At 41.0% G+C, this 20,419-nt stretch overlaps 1 protein-coding gene across 6 annotated transcripts in view; it reads right to left on the bottom strand.

The window, feature by feature from the left end:
* The window catches only part of STRN (striatin), a 110,870-nt gene that overhangs the window by 17,787 nt on the left and 72,664 nt on the right, over positions 1-20,419 (bottom strand). For all 6 annotated transcript variants that reach the window (XM_039529803.1, XM_039529804.1, XM_039529805.1 and 3 more), the window contains 2 exons: positions 19,883-20,026; positions 5,824-5,960 (listed from right to left, as the gene is read on the bottom strand). In XM_039529803.1, coding sequence (XP_039385737.1) covers positions 5,824-5,960; positions 19,883-20,026 — 281 coding nt within the window. The remainder of the gene's footprint in view (positions 1-5,823; positions 5,961-19,882; positions 20,027-20,419) is intronic.

The raw sequence follows: 20,419 nt of genomic DNA, 5'->3' as shown, positions 1-20,419 counted from the left end.
GGAATTAAAAAAAAGGAAGCAGAACAGTTGAGTAAGACTATATTTACAAAGGTTTCAGAGTGGTAACCGTGTTAAGTCTGTATCAGCAAAAACAATGTGAAGTGGGTTTTAGCCCACGAAAGCTTATGCCCAAATAAATTTGTTAGTCTCTAAGGTGCCACAAGGACTCCTCGTTATATTTACAAAGCTACTTCTCTGACAATAACTGCTTTTTAAAAGTGACCCAAATGATAATCCGGTCTCAGTAATATAAAAGAAATGCTGTAAGGCAGTCATTTCAATACAGCTAAAGGCTGAAATAAAACATTGGATGATCTTTTAGGGCTTTGTCATCAACCACTACCTGTGCTAAGTTTCACAGAATCACAGGACTGCAATGGACCTCAAGAGATCATCTAGTTGAGTCCCCTGCACTCACGTGCTTGGCAATAACAGATAAAGTCCACTAATAAAATGTTGATACAAAAACTAAATCAGGACTAACGGTATCATAATATTTGTTGTGAAGCATGTTTCATGTAGATCCCAACATTTGTGTCTATAATTAATTGCAGGCAGAGAGGACTGATACCCCTTTGAAAGATTGGTCTTGAATAGAATACAGCTCAGAGATTTCAATATTGAAAAATCTATGCATTCTATCCAGCATATCTTCAAACAGTATGTATCAGAGACTTAAAAATTGTTTCCCAGAGTTTAATAAATATTGAAGTAATAATGAGAACACACAGCATAGAAACCTAAAACTTTAGAAAACCAGGCTCAATAAGCGTTAAAGGAGAAAAAGTGGTTGCTAAATCTATAAATGAGGTTCTTGGAGTGACAAATTATTTTAGATTAAACTCAATGTTCCTTTTCAGTTAAAAAAGACTGCAGATCCTCGAGACTCTTCCTTTATTGCTGGGAAATGAGTGGGGCCTAATTTCAGAGAAAAAGTACTGGGGATGAAAGAAAATGCCACAGTAAATTAGCAGGTGGAGTCAGAGGCAGGTGCAGTGATATAAAATACTTTCAAGTCATTTTTTTAAACTGACAATTTCAAATTAATAGCATCCCTTTAAGGCAGACAACATTTGTCAGCTCCAATTTGTTAAAAAGAAGGTTTACGGGTAACCGATTATTTGTACAACAGGTGGTGTATAGGAGTTAGGTGACAGAATTCCAACTCAGAGAAGTTTAGGATCCTTTCTACTGATATGGCCAGAAAGAGCAGGGCAGAACAGATTTCAGTGTCACTTTGGAAATATCTCCTAAATAACTATAAAGTTAACAACTGTAATTAATGTTCTAACACAGTAATATAACAACTTTAAGTAGCTACAGGTTTTGGGTGGGAAGGGAGGGTTTATATTTTATTTTCTGACAGTCTACACGAGAATGTAATATTTAACGATGTAAGATTAAGACTGGTGAACATCAAAACATTACTGGATAAATATGTATTTAATCATTTTTAACTACTGATTGATGTTCACTTCTATTAGTTACTATTAATTTACACATTTGTACTCTAGATGATAATTTTTAATAAACACCAAACAGACAAGGATTCTCTCAGGGCCTGACAATGACAAAGTCAGGACTCCCGAGCTTCATTCTGGATCTGCTATTTATGCTATGGGACTTTACAGAAACTCACTTAAGGTGTCTGGGTGAAATCCTGACCATACTGTAGTCAATGGGATTTTGCCATTGACTTCAATGGGACCAGGATTTTACCCTGCATGTTTCAGTTTACCTACCTGTAAAATGGATGTAATGAATACTTTCTTTATTGGAGCACTGAGAGACTTAATTAATGTTTGCAAAATACTTTGATATGTCTGAATTCAAGATGCTACTGTAGTCCAGTATTTATTATTAAAAACCAGGAAGAAAAATCTAAGCCCTTTGTGAATTTATGAAGCACTAAACAGAATGGTGCCTAAAGAAAGATGTTTGTAACTCAAATGAAGAGGGCAGAAGGTAATCAAACAATTGGTGTGGAACATGATATTTAAAGGACACAGGCCTCCATCATATGAAAAACAATAAACCTTTCTTGCTGACTTCATATTACCAATGATTCTCTCCAAAAGAGACAGAAATTGTAGGTTAACATTTAGCAAGATTCCAAAGTTTTTAAGAATTCAAACATAATTTGATGGTTCAGCAATCACTTCCTCCAACAACTGGGAAGCAAGTTTACCACTAAGGGCTATCAATATTGTGTAATCATTGTCTATACTGAGCCTGGATAGAATTCATGCTGTTAGACGGAATGGAGAAAGCAATAGAACCTCAAAGATACGAACACCAGAATTACGGACTGACTGGTCAACCAGACAACATTGATTGGATGAGCCTATTTGCAAGTGTGTTTTCCTTTCCCAGTTCTACTTATGTGAAATATTTGCTGGAACAGTTCACATTTTCCCATCTGGAGGGCTTCCCAACCCAGGAATAAAAATTCTGTTCTTTCTTGCTGGTGGATTTAAAATGATAATGGCCAGCTTTCAGAGGGGTAGCCATGTTAGTCTGTATCAGCAAAAACAACAAGGAGACCTTGTGGCACCTAAAAGACTAATACATTTATTTGGGCATAAGCTTTCGTGGGCAATAACCCACTATATCAGATGCATGGAGTGAGCCTGCCTACTGTATTTTTCATTCCATGCATCCGATGTAGTGGGTTCTAGCCCACGAAAGCTTATGCCCAAATAAATGTGTTAGTCTCTAAGGTGCCACAAGGACTCCTAATGGCCAGCTTGCTCTTTAAGTAAAAACAGATTATGGGACAAAAGTCCACAATAAATGTATACCTTCACTTGTATGACACTTATCTGGAGTTTCCACACCAAGTTTCCCCAGAATGGCACATCACATGAGATTCCTACCACAGATTAGACATGTTTGTTTTCACTCACTTGGACAATTGAGATTTGGTAGTCCCTGCTTAATTTCAGATGGCAGTAACATTCTGTCAGATCAGAACTTCTTAAAGGTGTCTGTCACACAGATTAAATCAAAGAATCTGTGTGATTAATGGCTACTGAGATCTCAGAGCCCTTTTAGGGTCTCTTGCACAGATTTATAGCAGCCATGAAACTTAGTCTCATTGTATTACTTGCTAATTATGTATTTAGGATTGAGACACATTTTGTAAAGTCACATGGTACCAATGCCAAACTAAAAGACATTTTAATTAAGGAGAAAGGTACTTTTCTCTAGATCACATAAGTGATTTCCTATTCCTATCAAGGAGGAACTACTCCTAGACAGAGCACTCTGAAACGTATTTTTGTCCCAAGTTGATTGAGGTATCTGAAAAAACTTGTTTCCACCAGAGGAAATGGGTTTATACAATTTTCTTCACAGGAGGAAATGGATTTTATAGCACTTTGATTCTCCTGAATTTGAATGTTGTTCAAAGAACACAATATTGAGAACTTTCCCCAATCTTACTCTGAAGCCCCCACTAAACAATGCTAAGGACCTATGTGTTTGAAATTAGTGACCCGTAGAGGTACTAAATTATTAACAGGAACAGAAAACAGTCTTAGGAGGGGACCACATGCTACTTGGCATGCACTGCTTGGTGCCAATACAGATAACAGTACTATCATCTAGTTCTTAAACTGCAGTTTTCATCTGCAGATTTCAGAAACACTTTACATAGGAGATAAATATCATTATCCTCATTTTCCATATGGTGAAACTGAAGCACAGAGAAGATGAAGTGACCTGCCTAAGGTAAGCCAGCAGGCTAGTAACAGAGCCAGAAATAGAACTCAGAACACCCGAGTTCCAGTCTAGAGCTCCATCTACTAGGTAAAACTACTTCAATTCCTTTTCACCTTTCTGGACATCCCAGCATCTCTGAAGAAGTCAGAAAGGTAGAAAAATGGGTCTACAGCGGCAGCATACTCTGAGAACTTCAGTTACTAATAAGTAACCTACTTTTCTCCCTCTTTAAATTACCAAGATGGGTTCTACTCTTGGAAATCAACCACAGAGGGTAGCTTAAGAGTAATTTGATTTAAGGACTGGAAGACCATTCTTCCAAAATTAGTATCTGATCAGACTTCTTGCAGCCTAAGCCTTCAGTCAAGTGAGGTCAATGAGAACCATGAAAGAGTTGATTTCTGGATCACAAGACAGAATTGTAGAAGGCTCTTAAGAAATCACATTGTAAGGGAACGAACGAACATGAATGCCCTTTCACAGGAAGGCAGTAATATGCAAAAGCAACTGCCATATGAACTTTCAGGTTAGAGACAGGAATGCCAGGTTTCAGCAATGAAATCTGCTACTCCAAGATGTAAAGTACTGAACGAACAAATGAGAGACACCAGAACCCACATGGGAGCCTGAACAAAGAAGCAAACAGACGAAGTGTAAGCTCTTTCAGATGAATGGATCAGAGGACTCCAACAACACTTGACAAATATCTTAAACTCGAGATTTCAGCAGTTAAGAGTCAAGAATCTATACTACCAAATGAAGGGAAGTGGGATCAGAATGGAACAGCTTCCCTCCCTTCTTGAAAGAAAATCATGCATACTTTAGTAGAAACAGAGGCAGCCCTGAGCCAAAGCTAGGAGATCATGCTACCAGATCCAATGTACCTAAACAGGAATGTCCTCTCTTGTTGCTAAAAAAATCATGACTCGCAAAAGACAAATTTAATACCTTGCAGAATATAGCGATGGCTGCTGCTGCAGCATTACTCAATGTCTTTGAATAAACTGCAGTCAGCTGTGTAACATCTGTGTCTGGGTGTACATATGCCTTTTTTGGACTACAGCTTTAAAGGTCTGCTTGTTAATTTCTGGAATTTGAAATGCTGGGGATGATTTTATTCCAGAGTAAAAAAAAAAATCACATAACCATAACACCCTATGGTAATTTACTACATGTATGGTCAGGTTGCATGAAAACTAAAGCTCCTATCCTGAAACCTTCCATTTGCTACTGTTTGCAATTCCTTTACATCTGCAAAAGAGCACTGTACTGGGATTGATCTGTAGTTGCCAGATCACCAAGGTAAGAACACAGGGACAGATGACTAAAGTAAATAATAGCTAAAATACACTTTGCTAGAAAGTAAAAGCTTTTAAAGACATGAAAAATCTGACATCTGGCTCCAAATCAGCAGTTGAGAGATTCATTAACAGGCTATACAGAAGAAACAAAGGAGGGAGTCATGCATCTTAAAATCTTAGCGAGGAGCTATATGTGCACAGTGCTATCACCTATTAAGGCTATTTGACTTTCAATAGTTCTAAGGTCTGCGGCATGGCACACAGACTCCAAGGGTATGCCTTACACTGCAATTAAACATATGCAGCAGGCCCAAGTCGGGCTCACGGAGCGCTAAAATTGCAGTGTAGACATCCAGGCTCAGGCTAGAGCCTAGGCTCTGGGACGCTCCCATCTCTCATGGTCCCCTAGCCAAGACAGCTATATTGTAATTGTATACCCCTGCAGCCTGCCCAAGTCAGCTGACACAGGCCAGCCACAGGTGTTTTATTGCAGTGGAGATGTACCCCAAGGGTGGGGATCTGAGGAGCAATTACTATACATGAAGAACAGCTATTTTGAGTTAAGACAGCAGAAGACCCTTAAAAGGTCACTCTTAACTTTTCTCTCTTTTAATAAAGAGAATTATCCTTCATTTCGCAAATGATGGATATTTTGCAAACACTTTTCTTTATTCTATATGTTGCACATGTGGGGTTCCTCCTGTAGTCTGTAACCATGTAAAACTTCTGACTTCACTAAGATCTTCACACACACATAAATGGCAGAACCTCAAATGGCTTATTTTAAACTACCACTTACATCGTAAGTCAGTGAATCTGCCTCATTGGCAACTGTAAGGCCTGCCAATTCTCCAAGACCCAGCTCACTTTCAAGGGCTTCATCTGTTCCCATAATGAATGACTTCCCTGATGTAGGAGGGAACGTTAAAGCTTCCACTGCAAGAAAAGAAAAACATGCAAAAAGTCATAGCTATATACATATAATTCTGTGGGTTTTCATGTACATAAGAACATAAGAAAGGCCGAACCAGGTCAGACCAAAGGTCCATCTAGCCCAGTATCTGTCTATCGACAGTGGCCAATGCCAGGTGCCCCAGAGGGAGTGAACCTAACAGGCAATGATCAAGTGATCTCTCTCCTGCCATCCATCTCCATCCTCTGACGAACAGAGGCTAGGGACACCATTCTTACCCATTCTGGCTAATAGCCATTTATGGACTCAGCCACCATGAATTTATCCAGTCCCCTTTTAAACATTGTTATAGTCCTAGCCTTCACAACCTCCTCAGGTAAGGAGTTCCACAAGTTGACTGTGCGCTGCGTGAAGAAGAACTTCCTTTTATTTGTTTTAAACCTGCTGCCTATTAATTTCATTTGGTGACCCCTAGTTCTTGTATTATGGGAATAAGTAAATAACTTTTCCTTATCCACTTTCTCAACATCACTCATGATTTTATATACCTCTATCTTGTCCCCCCCTTAGTCTTCTCTTTTCCAAGCTGAAGAGACCTAGCCTCTTTAATCTTTCCTCATATGGGACCCTCTCCAAACCCCTAATCATTTTAGTTGCCCTTTTCTGAACCTTTTCTAGTGCTAGAATATCTTTTTTGAGGTGAGGAGACCACATCTGTACACAGTATTCGAGATGTGGGCGTACCATGGATTTATATAAGGGCAATAATATATTCTCAGTCTTATTCTCTATCCCCTTTTTAATGATTCCTAACATCCTGTTTGCTTTTTTGACCACCTCTGCACACTGCGTGGACATCTTCAGAGAACTATCCACGATGACGCCAAGATCTTTTTCCTGACTCGTTGTAGCTAAATTAGCCCCCATCATGTTGTATGTATAGTTGGGGTTATTTTTTCCAATGTGCATTACTTTACATTTATCCACATTAAATTTCATTTGCCATTTTGTTGCCCAATCACTTAGTTTTGTGAGATCTTTTTGAAGTTCTTCACAATCTGCTTTGGTCTTAACTATCTTGAGAAGTTTAGTATCATCTGCAAACTTGGCCACCTCACTGTTTACCCCTTTCTCCAGATCATTTATGAATAAATTGAATAGGATTGGTCCGAGGACTGACCCTTGGGGAACACCACTAGTTACCCCTCTCCATTCTGAGAATTTACCATTAATTCCTACCCTTTGTTCCCTGTCCTTTAACCAGTTCTCAATCCATGAAAGGACCTTCCCCTTTATCCCATGATAACTTAATTTACGTAAGAGCCTTTGGTGAGGGACCTTGTCAAAGGCTTTCTGGTAATCCAAGTACACTATGTCCACCGGATCCCCCTTGTCCACATGTTTGTTGACCCCTTCAAAGAATTCTAATAGATTAGTAAGACACGATTTCCCTTTACAGAAACCATGTTGACTATTGCTCAACAGTTTATGTTTTTCTATATGTCTGACAATTTTATTCTTTACTATTGTTTCAACTAATTTGCCCGGTACCGACGCTAGACTTACCGGTCTGTAATTGCCGGGATCACCCCTAGAGCCCTTTTTAAATATTGGCGTTACATTAGCTAACTTCCAGTCATTAGGTACCGAAGCCGATTTAAAGGACAGGTTACAAACCTTAGTTAATAGTTCCGCAACTTCACATTTGAATTCTTGCAGAACTCTTGGGTGAATGCCATCTGGTCCCGGTGACTTGTTAATGTTGAGTTTATCAATTAATTCCAAAACCTCCTCTAGTGACACTTCAATCTGTGACAGTTCCTCAGATTTGTCACCTACAAAAGCCAGCTCAGGTTTGGGAATCTCCCTAACATCCTCAGCCATGAAGACTGAAGCAAAGAATCCATTTAGTTTCTCCGCAATGACTTTATCGTCTTTAAGCGCTCCTTTTGTGTTTTGATCATCAAGGGGCCCCACTGGTTGTTTAGCAGGCTTCCTGCTTCTGATGTACTTAAAAAATATTTTGTTATTACCTTTGGAGTTTTTGGCTAGCCCTTCTTCAAACTCCTCTTTGGCTTTTCTTATTACACTCTTGCACTTAAGTTGGCAGTGTTTGTGCTCCTTTCTATTTGCCTCACTAGGATTTGACTTCCACTTTTTAAAGGAAGTCTTTTTATCTCTCACTGCTTCTTTTACATGGTTGTTAAGCCACGGTGGCTCTTTTTTAGTTCTTTTATTGTTTTTCTTAATTTGGGGTATACATTGAAGTTGGGCCTCTTTTATGGTGTCTTTAAAAAGGGCCCATGCAACTTGCAGGGATTTCACTTTAGTCACTGTACCTTTTAACTTTTGTCTAACTAACCCCCTCATTTTTGTATAGTTCCCCCTTTTGAAATTAAATGCCACATTGTTGGGCTGTTGAGGTGTTTTTCCCACCACAGGGATGTTGAATGCTATTGTATTATGGTCACTATTTCCAAGCGGTCCTGCTATAGTTACCTCTTGGACCAGCTCCTGCACTCCACTCAGGATTAAATCTAGAGTTGCCTCTCCCCTTGTGGGTTCCCGTACCAGCTGCTCCATAAAGCAGTCATTTAAAGTATCGAGAAATTTTATCTCTGCATTTCGTCCTGAAGTGAAATGTTCCCAGTCAATATGGGGATAATTGAAATCCCCCACTATTATTGTGTTCTTAATTTTGATAGCCTCTCTAATTTCCCATAGCATTTCATCATCACTATTACTGTCCTGGTCAGGAGGTCGATAATAGATCCCTAATGTTATATTTTTACTAGAGCATGAAATTTCTATCCACAGAGACTCTATGGAACATGTGGATTCGCTTACGATTTTTACTTCATTTGAATCTACACTTTCTTTCACATATAGTGCCACTCCTCCCCCTGCACGACCTGTTCTGTCCTTCCCACAAATATAAAAATACCTGTTCATTTTCCCTGTAAAATATTATATATTAAATTACCTCAATTAGTAACCAAAGACAAAAGAGCAATAGACATTCACACATGCAGAAAAGAGACATATTCCAAAAGATATCAAGGCACTTTCCAGTAATGGAGGTCTTTGAATATGTTGCTTTCACAGATCCACACCCTTGGAGTCCATGTGCCTCAGGACTGCTAAAAGCAATTGTTTATGTCCCTTTCAGCTCTTTCTAATGCCAAAGCAATAAAGAGGTGCACAGCCACTTCCTCAGTTTTATACAGAATACACAGATGCTCCAAAGATGCAGGGAAGGGAAGAATGGAAACAGGGGTTGGTTGAGGCAACATCTTTGGAGAATTTCAGGTATTAAAAACCTAGGTTTTTCCTTCTATACACTGCTTCCACAGCTATCTTGGAAATTATAGCTATACGTACCCAGAGGAGCACTGGGAATTTAAAAAGGGAGTGTTAAAGCATTCTCTCATAAGGAGCATCTGACCTAGCCTTTCAACTGAGAGCAATGTTAGGTAAAAATAAAAACTGAGAAGTCTTCAAATTTCAGAGGTGATTATGTGTTGTAGATACGACAGAAATGGTAGCATAACACTGGTGGAATTAGCCTTCAGGTCACCTGATACTCATCTTTGAGTTAACAGGAATGAAAACAGAACAATTAAATGTGGATACCATCTATACCCTAACTAATTTCCCTGTGGAGCTCACACCAACAAACTTCAAGGAGCCTGGATGACTTATGGAAATTCTAGCCTATGCATCACATTCAACTTGAATTATACAGCTGCTCCAGGAGAACTGAAGTTTAGAAAAGAAAACTAGCAAGAGGGATCAGATGCAATGAAAATTAGAGATCACTTTTGCCACAAATCTTCAGTTTCTTCATTGCTCTTGTGGCTCATACATTATTATATTTTATAATTTGCAACAAAGAGGTTGCAGCCTTTCCTGGAAGATGCAAACTTGACTAGTCATTCATGCTTCTGCTGTCTTCAGGTTAGGCTGTTGCTGTGCTCTCTTGAGGACTACCTGGAATCTTCATCTATAGTGCCCTAAGTTGCAGCCTATTGCTTACAAAAATGGGTCAGCGAGAGCTAATTATGCCTATGCTCAGTTAACTCCAATGGCTTCCCATTTGTTTCCAGATGTAATTCAATAGATTGGTTCTAATTTGCTGCAAAAACCCATATGTAGCTTGGAAATAGCTGCCTTAGTGTCTTCAGCACTGCAACTGTTGATTAGATACTTTTGCTACCAGTGTCAAGTTAGACATTTTAGGGATTTAATGTAGGATGCTTTCAGTGGAAGGTCACTGCCACTGTATCTTGCTCTTTCAGGTGTGTCACCAGAAACCGATTAGAAAGATCTTCAGAGTGTGGGATGAGACGCATCTTTACGATAAAGCATTTGCTCAGCTATGACAATCACTGGGTTATGACTGGAATGGTATTGTTAAATAGATACACTTTTAAAACACTTCTCAAATGTTAACACATTACAAAGGTACAAATAATGGATATTTGTGTTGTCCATTGTGGGTAGTTTAGATGCTACATTTAATCTTTGTAATGCTAAAAAGTGACAGGCATACAAAAGAAGATGTTACTTACCCTGTACAGTAACTGGAATTCTTCAAGATATTTGTTGGCTGTTACACTTAGGTGCACATGAACTCCATGCACCTTTGATCAGAGGCTTTTGATAGCAGTGTGCCCATTTGGTCCACACATGCATCCTAGCATATTCGTGCCCCAGACTGAGGATATGCAGGAAGTGTCAGATGAACTGCCCTCAGTTCCTTCTCTACTACAAAGTCCTACAACACAAAGATTCTGAGGTAGAGAGGAAGAAGGCAGGTAGTGAAGCACCCATAGGGTCAAACATCTTGAACTCCAGTTACCGTAGAGGGTAAATAACCTTTCCCTTCTCTATCAGGTAAGGTCCCTATGCTCCACTTCAGGCGACTCCTCAGCAGTACTTTCTAAAGGAGGTGGGTGTTTTGGAGTGTAGTCTAACAGTTTGCAGAACTGCAGTCTCAAAGGCAGCATCTGCCCTAGAAGCATGTACTAAGGCATAGTGTTGTGACAAAGTGTAGATGAAAGTCCACAGCAGCTTTGCATATTTCACCAATGGATACATTCTTCAACAGAGCTATGGAAGTAGACTGAGATCTGGTGGAATGGGCTACAACCCTAAAAGGAGGTTTAGCATTAGCAGCCTCATAGCAGAAGATGAAACAAATGGATACCCACTTAGAGAGTCTTTAAGAAGAAAGAGGGGTTCCTTTAATTCTGTCCACGAAAGAGAGAAACAGCCTGGGAGAGACACTGAAGGGTTTAGTCCTTTCCAAATAAAAAGCCAATATCCTCCTGATGTCTAAGGTGCATAGGGCAGCTTCCTTCCTAGTCAGATGAGGTTTAGGATGCAACACTGGCAGCTGATGACCTGACTGATATTAAAGTCTGAGGTTACATTGGGTAAAAAAGGGAGATGTGGCCAAAGACATACCTTTTCTTTATAGAAAACTGCATAGAAAGGGACCAATCATTAAGGCACAAAGCTCACCAATTCTCCTAGTGGAGGTGATGGCCACTAAAAATGCAGTCTTCACAGACAAGTGTAGCAGGGCACACTTAGCTAGTGGTTCAAAATGGAGGCTTCACTGGCTGGTGAGTCTTGCCTACATGCTCAGGGTTTAACTGATCGCCATATTTGGGGTCGGGAAGGAATTTTCCTCGAGGGCAGATTGGCAAGGTCCTGGAGGTTTTTTGCCTTCCTCTGCAGCATGGGGCACGGGTCACTTGCTGGAGGATTCTCTGCAGCTTGAGGTCTTCAAACCACAATTTGAGGACTTCAATAACTCAGACATAGGTTAGGGGTTTGTTACAGGAGTGGGTGGGTGAGATTCTGTGGCCTGCATTGTGCAGGAGGTCAGACTAGATGATCATAATGGTCCCTTCTGACCTTAAAAAGTCTATGAGTCTATAAAGTTGAGGGCCAAATTCAAGTTCTACGTAGGAGTGGGTTCTTTGACATGTGGAAAAAGGTCAGCCAATCCTCTGATGAATCTGGAAGTGATGGGGTGAGCAACACTAAAAGCCAATCAACAGGGCAATGGAAAAGTTCATTTAGCAGCTATCACAGTTTAACAGAACTCAGAGAGAGGCATGAATTCTTCAAACTCAACAGGTAATCTAAGATATCCAAAAGGGAAGACTCAGCAAAAGGATACAACAATGGTGGAACCTCTTTCATTTCTGCAGGTAAGTTTTTCCAGTTGCTGCTTTTCTGCTATTCAACAAAACCTCCTGTACCTCTCTTGAACAGGAGATCTCTACCACAGAGAACCATCTAGAAACCAAGCCTTGAGCTACTGCGTGTTCAAGCTGAGATCAGTTCTTGAGTCAGCAGGTCAGGAATGGTTGGAAGCTGTAGTGAGATGTGAGGTGAATCAGGCAGGGGAACCATATTTGCCTTGGCCAAATCAGTGCAACTAGGATGACTTTAGCTCTGTCCTGATTGATTTTGTTTAGTACTCTGAGGAGCAGCAGTGGTAGTGGATAGGTACAGAGGAGATATCTTGACCAGAAGATGACGAAGGCATCTCCCTGAGATTGATGGTCTAGACCCTCTTGATCCGAACATCCGATACCCTCTGCTGAGGACATTGGTGAAGAGGTCTGTTTCTGGAAAACACCAGGTGAGGAATATATGCTCAAGAATTAGGTATTTGATTCCCACTCCTAGTCCTAGCAGAAGTGTCTGCTTGAGCCATTGGATATAGTGTTCTAAAGACTCAGTAAGTAGGACACTGAGAAGAGAATCCGACGCGCTATGTGCCACTTCTACCATTTTACTGCTTCTGCACAAAGGGAAAGGAATCTTGCTCCTCCTTGACAATTTATATAACGAATGCTGGTTCTGTTGACTGTCGATAGATTAGCCCTTGATCATGGGAAGGAAATGTTTGCAGGCAAATCTAACTGATCTGAGTTCCAGGAGGTTACTGTGGAAAGCGGACTCTTGGGCCTTGAATGGTATGTGTTTGAAGATATTATACTGCCAACTGCTACCCTATGAGAAATGCATCATACAATGGTGGCAATCGTTGAGAGGCAGAATGAAGGGAATGCCAGCACAGACATTGTCCAGGTCTTTCCACCAACTGTAGAACCGGATGAGGAATCAACAGTAATTTGTTCAGACTGTGCTTGTTGGGGGTGTAATCAGTTCTCAACCATCCTTGAGAGCAGTGTAAGTGCAATCTGGCATGAAGTGTGACAAATGTGCAGGCTACCATATGATCTAGGAGCTGCAGACAAATTGTGGCTCTTTGCAGACTTACCTGAACCTGCAAGATCAGATCTGATAGTGTCAAAAACCTGTCAGTTGGTAGGTAAACTCTGGATATTTGTGGCATGTTAAGTGGCTCCTTATAAACTCTATTCACTGAACTGGTCTCAATGTAGACTGGTCTTTGCTGGGCTCGAGTCCTAAGTGGTTGAATAGGGTCATAGTTTTCCTTGCTGTGGAAAGAACTTTGTTGTACAAATGGTCCTTGAGAAGCCAAATCATCAAGATAGCAGAAATCAATTATTCCTGATCGTCGAGTGGCTTCTCAAGGGCCTTCATAAAGACTCCGGGGGCAGTAGAGAGCCTGGATGGGAGAATGTGATATTGGAAGTGCTCCTGGCTGACCACGAAGGTCAAGGACTGCAGACCCATCCCCCAGATCTAGAGATGGTGTTTATAGCTATGAGTGTCGCCATTCTGAACTTCCATGTTTTGATGAAAATGTTCAACCACCTGAAATCTAAGATTCGTCTCCATACACTCTTACTTTTGGGAACCAGAAATTACTTGGAATAGAACCCCTTTCCCTCTGTGTTTGGCAGGAACTGGAACTGTGGACTACTATATGGAGAAGGAATAGGACTTCCTGTTGCAGCAGATGAGTCCCTGAAAAAAGATGAGGAAGGAGGATGGGGTGGGGGAATGGAGGTGAAATGGATGGAATAACCTCATGTTACAACCTCCAAAATCCATCTGTCAGAAGTAATCTTCTCCTATGAAGATCGAAAATGGGAGAGATGATCCCCAAATAATGGAAGAGAGCAAAACTTTTGGCTAAAACATCAACATTGACACTGAGATGAGGAAAGCTGAGTAGTGTTTGTTCTTGTGGTGGAGGATGGTTCTCTCTTGTGGAAATTAGGTTTCTTCTTAGGTGGTTGCAAAGGCCTGTGATAAACAAGGAACTGGGCTTGGTGGGATCTGTGCGCCATCTATGACCTGCTGAATCTCTTATTTGCAAGCACGTAGATACTGAGGGAGCAGATAATAGCCCTCGAATCCCTGCAAGAATGCAAGAGTCCACTGGTGAACTCACTAAAGAGCTTGAATCTCACAGTGTTTTTCCTAGGGAGCCCTGAGGATTGCAGCCAGAAGTCATGACACATGACCACTGCAGAAACAGAGTTGGCTGCCATCTCAGCCACATCTAGAGTAACAAAGTCCTGGTTAATAAATGACCTTCCACAATGATCACCTGATATTGCGCTCATTATTCCTGAGGCAGAGGATCAATAAAAACTAAATTTCTCATAGTGGGTGTAGTTATATTTTGTAATCAGCGCTTGATAATTGGCAATTTTAAATTGTAACAAAGCAGAGGACCACCTTTTTTGGCCAAAAAGAGATCTAGGTCCTTAGAATGTGGAATAGCCTTTAATGGTGCTGTCTACTTTGTTCATTCACAGCATCCAGCACCAAGGAATTGAGGGCTAGATGCGTGAATAAAAACTTGGAATCTTTAGCAGGAACATCGTTTTTCCTTTTTTTCTGTCCTCTTACAAGTTGGAGGTCTGGGAGCTGGGGTTTCCCAAATTGTTTTGGCAGGTTCAAGCAGGGCTCTGTTTGTAGGTAAGACTACTCGACCAGAAGTGGCAATATAGAGAACATCCAAGAGTTTGTTCTGGGTCTCCTGAATGTCTTCTGTGGGGATTCTGGAGGGAGTCGGGAATTGTCTTTGTGAGCACTTGGAAGTGCTTAAAATCATCCACATGTGATGGAGGTGGCAGCATCACTGCCTCATTAGGAAAAAATGTTAGTCTGCAGAGTAGATGGTGACAGATGAGGCCCTGGTACCAAGAGTCTTTCCATATCCATCAATACAGGGGATTCCAGTTCATCCAAGATAAACAAGTCCTGGAAAATCTAAACTCCTGTGGTATCCAGTGAGTGTGTGCAGAACTCTGATGATGCTCTGTGGATGACCTTGGCTTTGCAAACTGATCCATCAGTGCTATCAATGTCGACTTGGATACTGCAGGCAACTTGAAAGCAGGGTACCACAGGACTTGTAAGTTCCTGAAGCCTTAGCTGAGGGGCCCTCGGTATCAGGAGTTCTCAGGAGCCTCAGTGGTATCCTTTCTGGGATGTGAGGTCTCCAAAGCAGTGGGTCTCTGTGGTAACCTTGGTTTCCTGGCACCATCTTCTTTTTGAGGTGATCTGGAGCTCCTCTTTCTTGAAGTCTTGGTGCCATCCTCTGTGGTTCTCTCCCCAGTGGGTGAGTGGGCTGCAGAGGTTGATGGGGGTGCTGTGCAAACAGGGAGACCGCTATACCTGGCGGAAGAGGGGGTATCTGGACCTGGGGCTGAGGCAAGGCAAAGGGAGTGCGCCACCATGAGAAGCCTAAACTTAATTTCCGTGTTTTTTCTAGGCCTACTCTTAAACCCTGAACAACGTCCTCTAAGCTGCAGACACAGTGAGTGACCATCAACAACAGGGACAGAATTCCATCAAGTGAGACAATGTTTAAATCCAGAGGATTTAGGCTTAACACAAAGATAACATCCTTCAAAGAAGGAAAGCATGCACTCACCCACCCGTACCCCCTGGTGGGAGGGGGAGCAATGAGGAGTCTCAAAGAAGTTTCCACACACACACACACACACCTCTACCTAATACAACTGGTAAAAACTAAAAAGGGGGGCTAAAGTAAGCTCTAATCAATCAAATAAAAACTAGAAGCTATTCCCTATGAAAAAGGAAACTATGACAGACAAAATGCTTCATCTCAGGCCTAGGCAGCTGAGAAGGAACTGAAGGCTGTTCATCTGATACTGCTTCTATACCCTCAGTATGGGGAATGACAGCTAGTGCTCATGGGTGGATTGCAAGGCACTGCTACCAAGTCTCTTATCAAAGGCACATGGGGGCATGTGCACCTGAAATTGAGCACCCATAGGACATAAAAAAATAAGTTACTAGCGAAAATTCACCAAATAACGAGTTCTGAAAGAAAATGAAACGTAGAAAACCAATGTCTGAACAGCGCTTCGTGATTGAAAGCTCTCTTGATAGGTAGAAGAAAATATGAACTAAAGGAATAGGAGGGCACCATACACCCCTGGTATTGAGACATGTTTGCATATATTCTGCCCTCCACCCAATACTAATGGCCTTTGTTGTTTGAGTAACATGTAGACTGAGAATGGGAAGCTGTGGAGGAAATGTCTTTAAGACCCACCACCTTTTAGAACAGGGGTTCTCAAACTGGGGGCTGGGACACCTCAGGGGGTCGCGAGTGTGACGGGTTGGATCACAGAAAACCCCCTGGGAGCTGCCAATTGATGTGCCAAGACTACCTCTGCTCCTGTTTTCCCTGCCAGCTCAGGACTCCAGCACCCTGTCTTGCTGAGCCAGACACTCCCGTCTGCTCCAACAAAGACCCAGGGTCTGAATTACGTGCCCCAAAGCTGCAGGTTTACCTGAAAGCAGCTCACAGAAGTGTGCTTGTCTTTAGCACTCAGATGCCCAACTCCCAATGGGGTCTAAACCCAAATAAATCCGTTTTACCCTGTATAAAGCTTATGCAGGGTAAACACATAAATTGTTCGCCCTCTGTAACACTAAGGGCAGGTCTACACTAAGGGCGGGGGTCGAACTAGGGTACGCAAGTTCAGCTACGTGACTAGCGTAGCTGAATTCGAAGTACCCTATTCGAACTACTCACCCGTCCAGACGCCGCGGAATCGAAGTCCGCGGCTCCAAGGTCGACTCCGCCACCGCCTTTTGCAGTGGTGGAGTACCGGAGTCGACCGCGGTGCTTCCGGAGTTCGAACTATCGCGTCCAGATTAGACGCGATAGTTCGAACTCTGAGAAGTCGAACTCACCGTGTCGACCCGGCTGGTAAGTGTAGACTAGCCCTAATAGAGAGATATGCACAGTTGTTTGCTCCCCCAGGTATTAATACACACTCTGAGTTAATTAATAAATAGAAAGTGATTTTATTAAATACAGAAAGTAGGATTTAAGTGTTACTAAGTAATAACAGACAGAACAAAGTCACCAAACATAATAAAATGCGCAAATCTAGGTCTAATCAAACTAAATACAGGTAAGATCCTCACCAGTTTCAGAATGCTCCCTTTTACAGACTAATCTCCTTTTAGCCTGGGTCCAGCAATCACTCACACCCCCTGTAGTTACTGTCCTTTGTTCGTTTCCTTCAAATATCCTGGGGGGGGCGGGCGGGGTGGTGGTGGAAAGGCTCCTCCTTTAGCCAGCTGAAGACAAAATGGAGGGGTCTCCCAGGGGTTTAAATAGACTCTCTCTTGTGGGTGAAGATCCCCTCCTCACCCTCCAGTCACAAAATGGAGATTCGGAATCACACGGGCAAGTCTCATGCCCATGCATGACTCAGGACTTGCAGGTAGCAGCCATTACCCACATGGTACCTTGAACATCCTCCGGTAGACTTCTTATGTGGATTGGAGTCTTCCAAGCTCTTGTCTGTTAAGTGCTTCCTGATTGAGCACTTAACTTGCACATTCCTTTCCCAAGAAGTGACCAAATGTTCTAACTAAGGCTACTTAGAAATCAAGCAATTATACAGCCAATGTTCATAACTTTGAACACACAAATGGTGCCTGCATACAACTAGGATGAACATAACCAGTAGATCATAACCTTTACACAGATATGTTACATGGCATATGTAGCAAAACCCTATTCCAGTTATATCATACATACATTTGAGAGCACCACTCCATAAAGCCTTATGGGGCACACTGTCACAGCGAGGTTATTCCAGGGGTGGGGGGGGAGGGTTGCCAGCTGTCAGCCTGCACGCAAAACCCTACTTTTCCTCCAGAATTTATAATGGTGTTAACAATATAAAAAGTGTTTTTAATTTATAAGGAGGTGTTGAACTCAGCGGCTTGCTACGAAGGAGTAACCAGTACAAAAGTTTGAGAACCACTGTTCTAGAATCTAAGCTTGAACTAAAAAAAAAGTTTCTAACCCTTTTTGATGTTAGACCTTTCTAATACAGAAAAACACGCTAACATCCTTCTGAGTATGCAGACATGCAGATTATTCCTACTGACATGTAATTTCTGCCCAAGTTATCTTTATGCCTTCTTCAGCTCTGACCTCATCTTACTCCTCTCCAGTCCATCCAGAATGTAGCAAGATCATCTTTTATGTGTTCTTCTCACCATTCATGTATTTCTCTGAATCTCCCTATGGCATTCTCTTTTCTACCTTTTTCTAGTCAGATTCAAGCTTTTTGTACTCTGCTTGAAGACTGCATAAATTTAACTCTACCCAAATTTCTGCTTTTTATTCATGAACATCCCCCTTCTTCTTTGCTCTACGAAGGAACTGATGCATGAATTACCAGTTTCCTTTCTCTCACTTGCATTCTTAACTTATTTAATACTTCCTTATATGTAATTTTTTTAAATGGATGTTAAACTGCTACATTTTTAATAATAAATTTTCACCAATGAAAAATGAAGTGATACTGACGTGTTTTGGTTTTGCCTTGTTCATAAGCTAGTCAGATGCTCTCAATTACAAAATATATATTTTGAAAGAAAGTTAATGTGGAAAGCTCTCATGTTTTTTGCCACCAGTGAGGCACTTGTGCGATGATAGGAAATGCTCAACACACACAAATAATTCTGCTACATTTCAAATTGTTGCTAAGTTACCATTTTTCTTTTTAAAACTTCTCTCTAAGCATGTGGGAGGTTGAACTATTGTGCTCTGCAGCAGTTAACCCATATGGAACTCTTTTTCATCTTCATTTGTTTTGTAATTTTGTCAATCTAATTTCTTACTATTTCAGGAAGAGATATGGATTATTAGCCAAAATTATGTTTTGCTGATTTTTCTAGTCATATTTAGTAATCTTTTGGGCATAAATCACAGTATGCCTCATAACACCTCAGAAAAGGCACTTTTATACTTATTTGATTATTCTGTACATCATTAAAATAACTGAAATACTGAAGCTAAAACACTGCAATTAACAATTTATAGGTGTAGTGTTTGTGAAGGTAAGTGTTACATACCAAATCAGAGACCGTGCACAGCATATTAGGACTTTCCACCCCGATCCTAACTCACTGAGGATTTTAGATACAGACACCACTATAAAATTTAAGAAATGGGCAAGCAACCTGAGCAAAAATTGCGGTCTGTCTTTCCTCTATGATTCTGGACTCAGTCACTGCGTGTTTCCATGTTAGACACACCCTTTAATTTAGCTGCAGAGTTTGTTCCTTATCACTGTGCTCAAATATTATAAAATGCTACACATCTTCTGAACAATCATACATGGACAAAGGATGGTTTTGTGGTTAAGATCTGGGAGATCTGTGTTCTATACCTGACTCTGCCAGTTTTCTAGGGTGAACATTGGCAAATGACTTAGGGCCTGACACGAAGCTCACTGCAGTCTTTCCACTGACCTCAAAAAATTTCAGATCAGGAATTTAAATCTCTCCCTGAATTCCCCTGGGTGATGGAGGAAGGGGATAATGCTTATCTACCTCAGGGATATGATGAGGCTAAATTAATATCTGCAAAGCGCTTTAAAGTATCAGATGTAAAATGTTAGGTAATCATAATTATTATAAATATACAAACATACACACATTTATATAAACATATACAGATTTAAATACTTGCCTTCATCTGTCCTGTTTATCTCATGTTCAATAAGCCTTGAGCTACTCGGCCTAGAAGGGGATGTGACAGATGGTTGTAATGAAGGTAGATCATCAACATCTCTCAAGTTTGCAAGCATGTCTTGCAGCTTTGACCTGTTGGGCCCTAACCGGGAAAAACAAAAGGGAAATGGCTTATGTAAACGTAATTCACGGCAATGCAATTTATCACATCAAATACGTTACAGCAAGACAAGCAACAATGGATCCTATCTTTGATAAGACATTTCCTAATAAACATCAGTAATGAGCGCCTACTTCCAGCAGTAACTAACCTTTCAGCATGAAATGAACATTTTGAAAAAGAAAGTGATGGAAGCAACTGAGAATTTTTTCTCCCACTTTTATGAACTCACACTGCTATTTGCATGAAAAAGTTAAATACCTTCAATTGACTCATCGCAACAATGATTGAACAAAATATTTTATTGCTTTTCAAGAACAATTGCAAACATTTGTGAATTATTTAAAAAATCTGTGCAGATGCTTTGTGCAGTAT

The sequence above is a fragment of the Mauremys reevesii genome, linkage group 3 (assembly GCF_016161935.1).
Source record: "Mauremys reevesii isolate NIE-2019 linkage group 3, ASM1616193v1, whole genome shotgun sequence".
NCBI lineage: Eukaryota > Metazoa > Chordata > Testudines > Geoemydidae > Mauremys > Mauremys reevesii.
The sequence above is the reverse complement of the archived record's forward strand: the minus strand, read 5'-3'. Positions and strand labels throughout refer to the sequence as shown.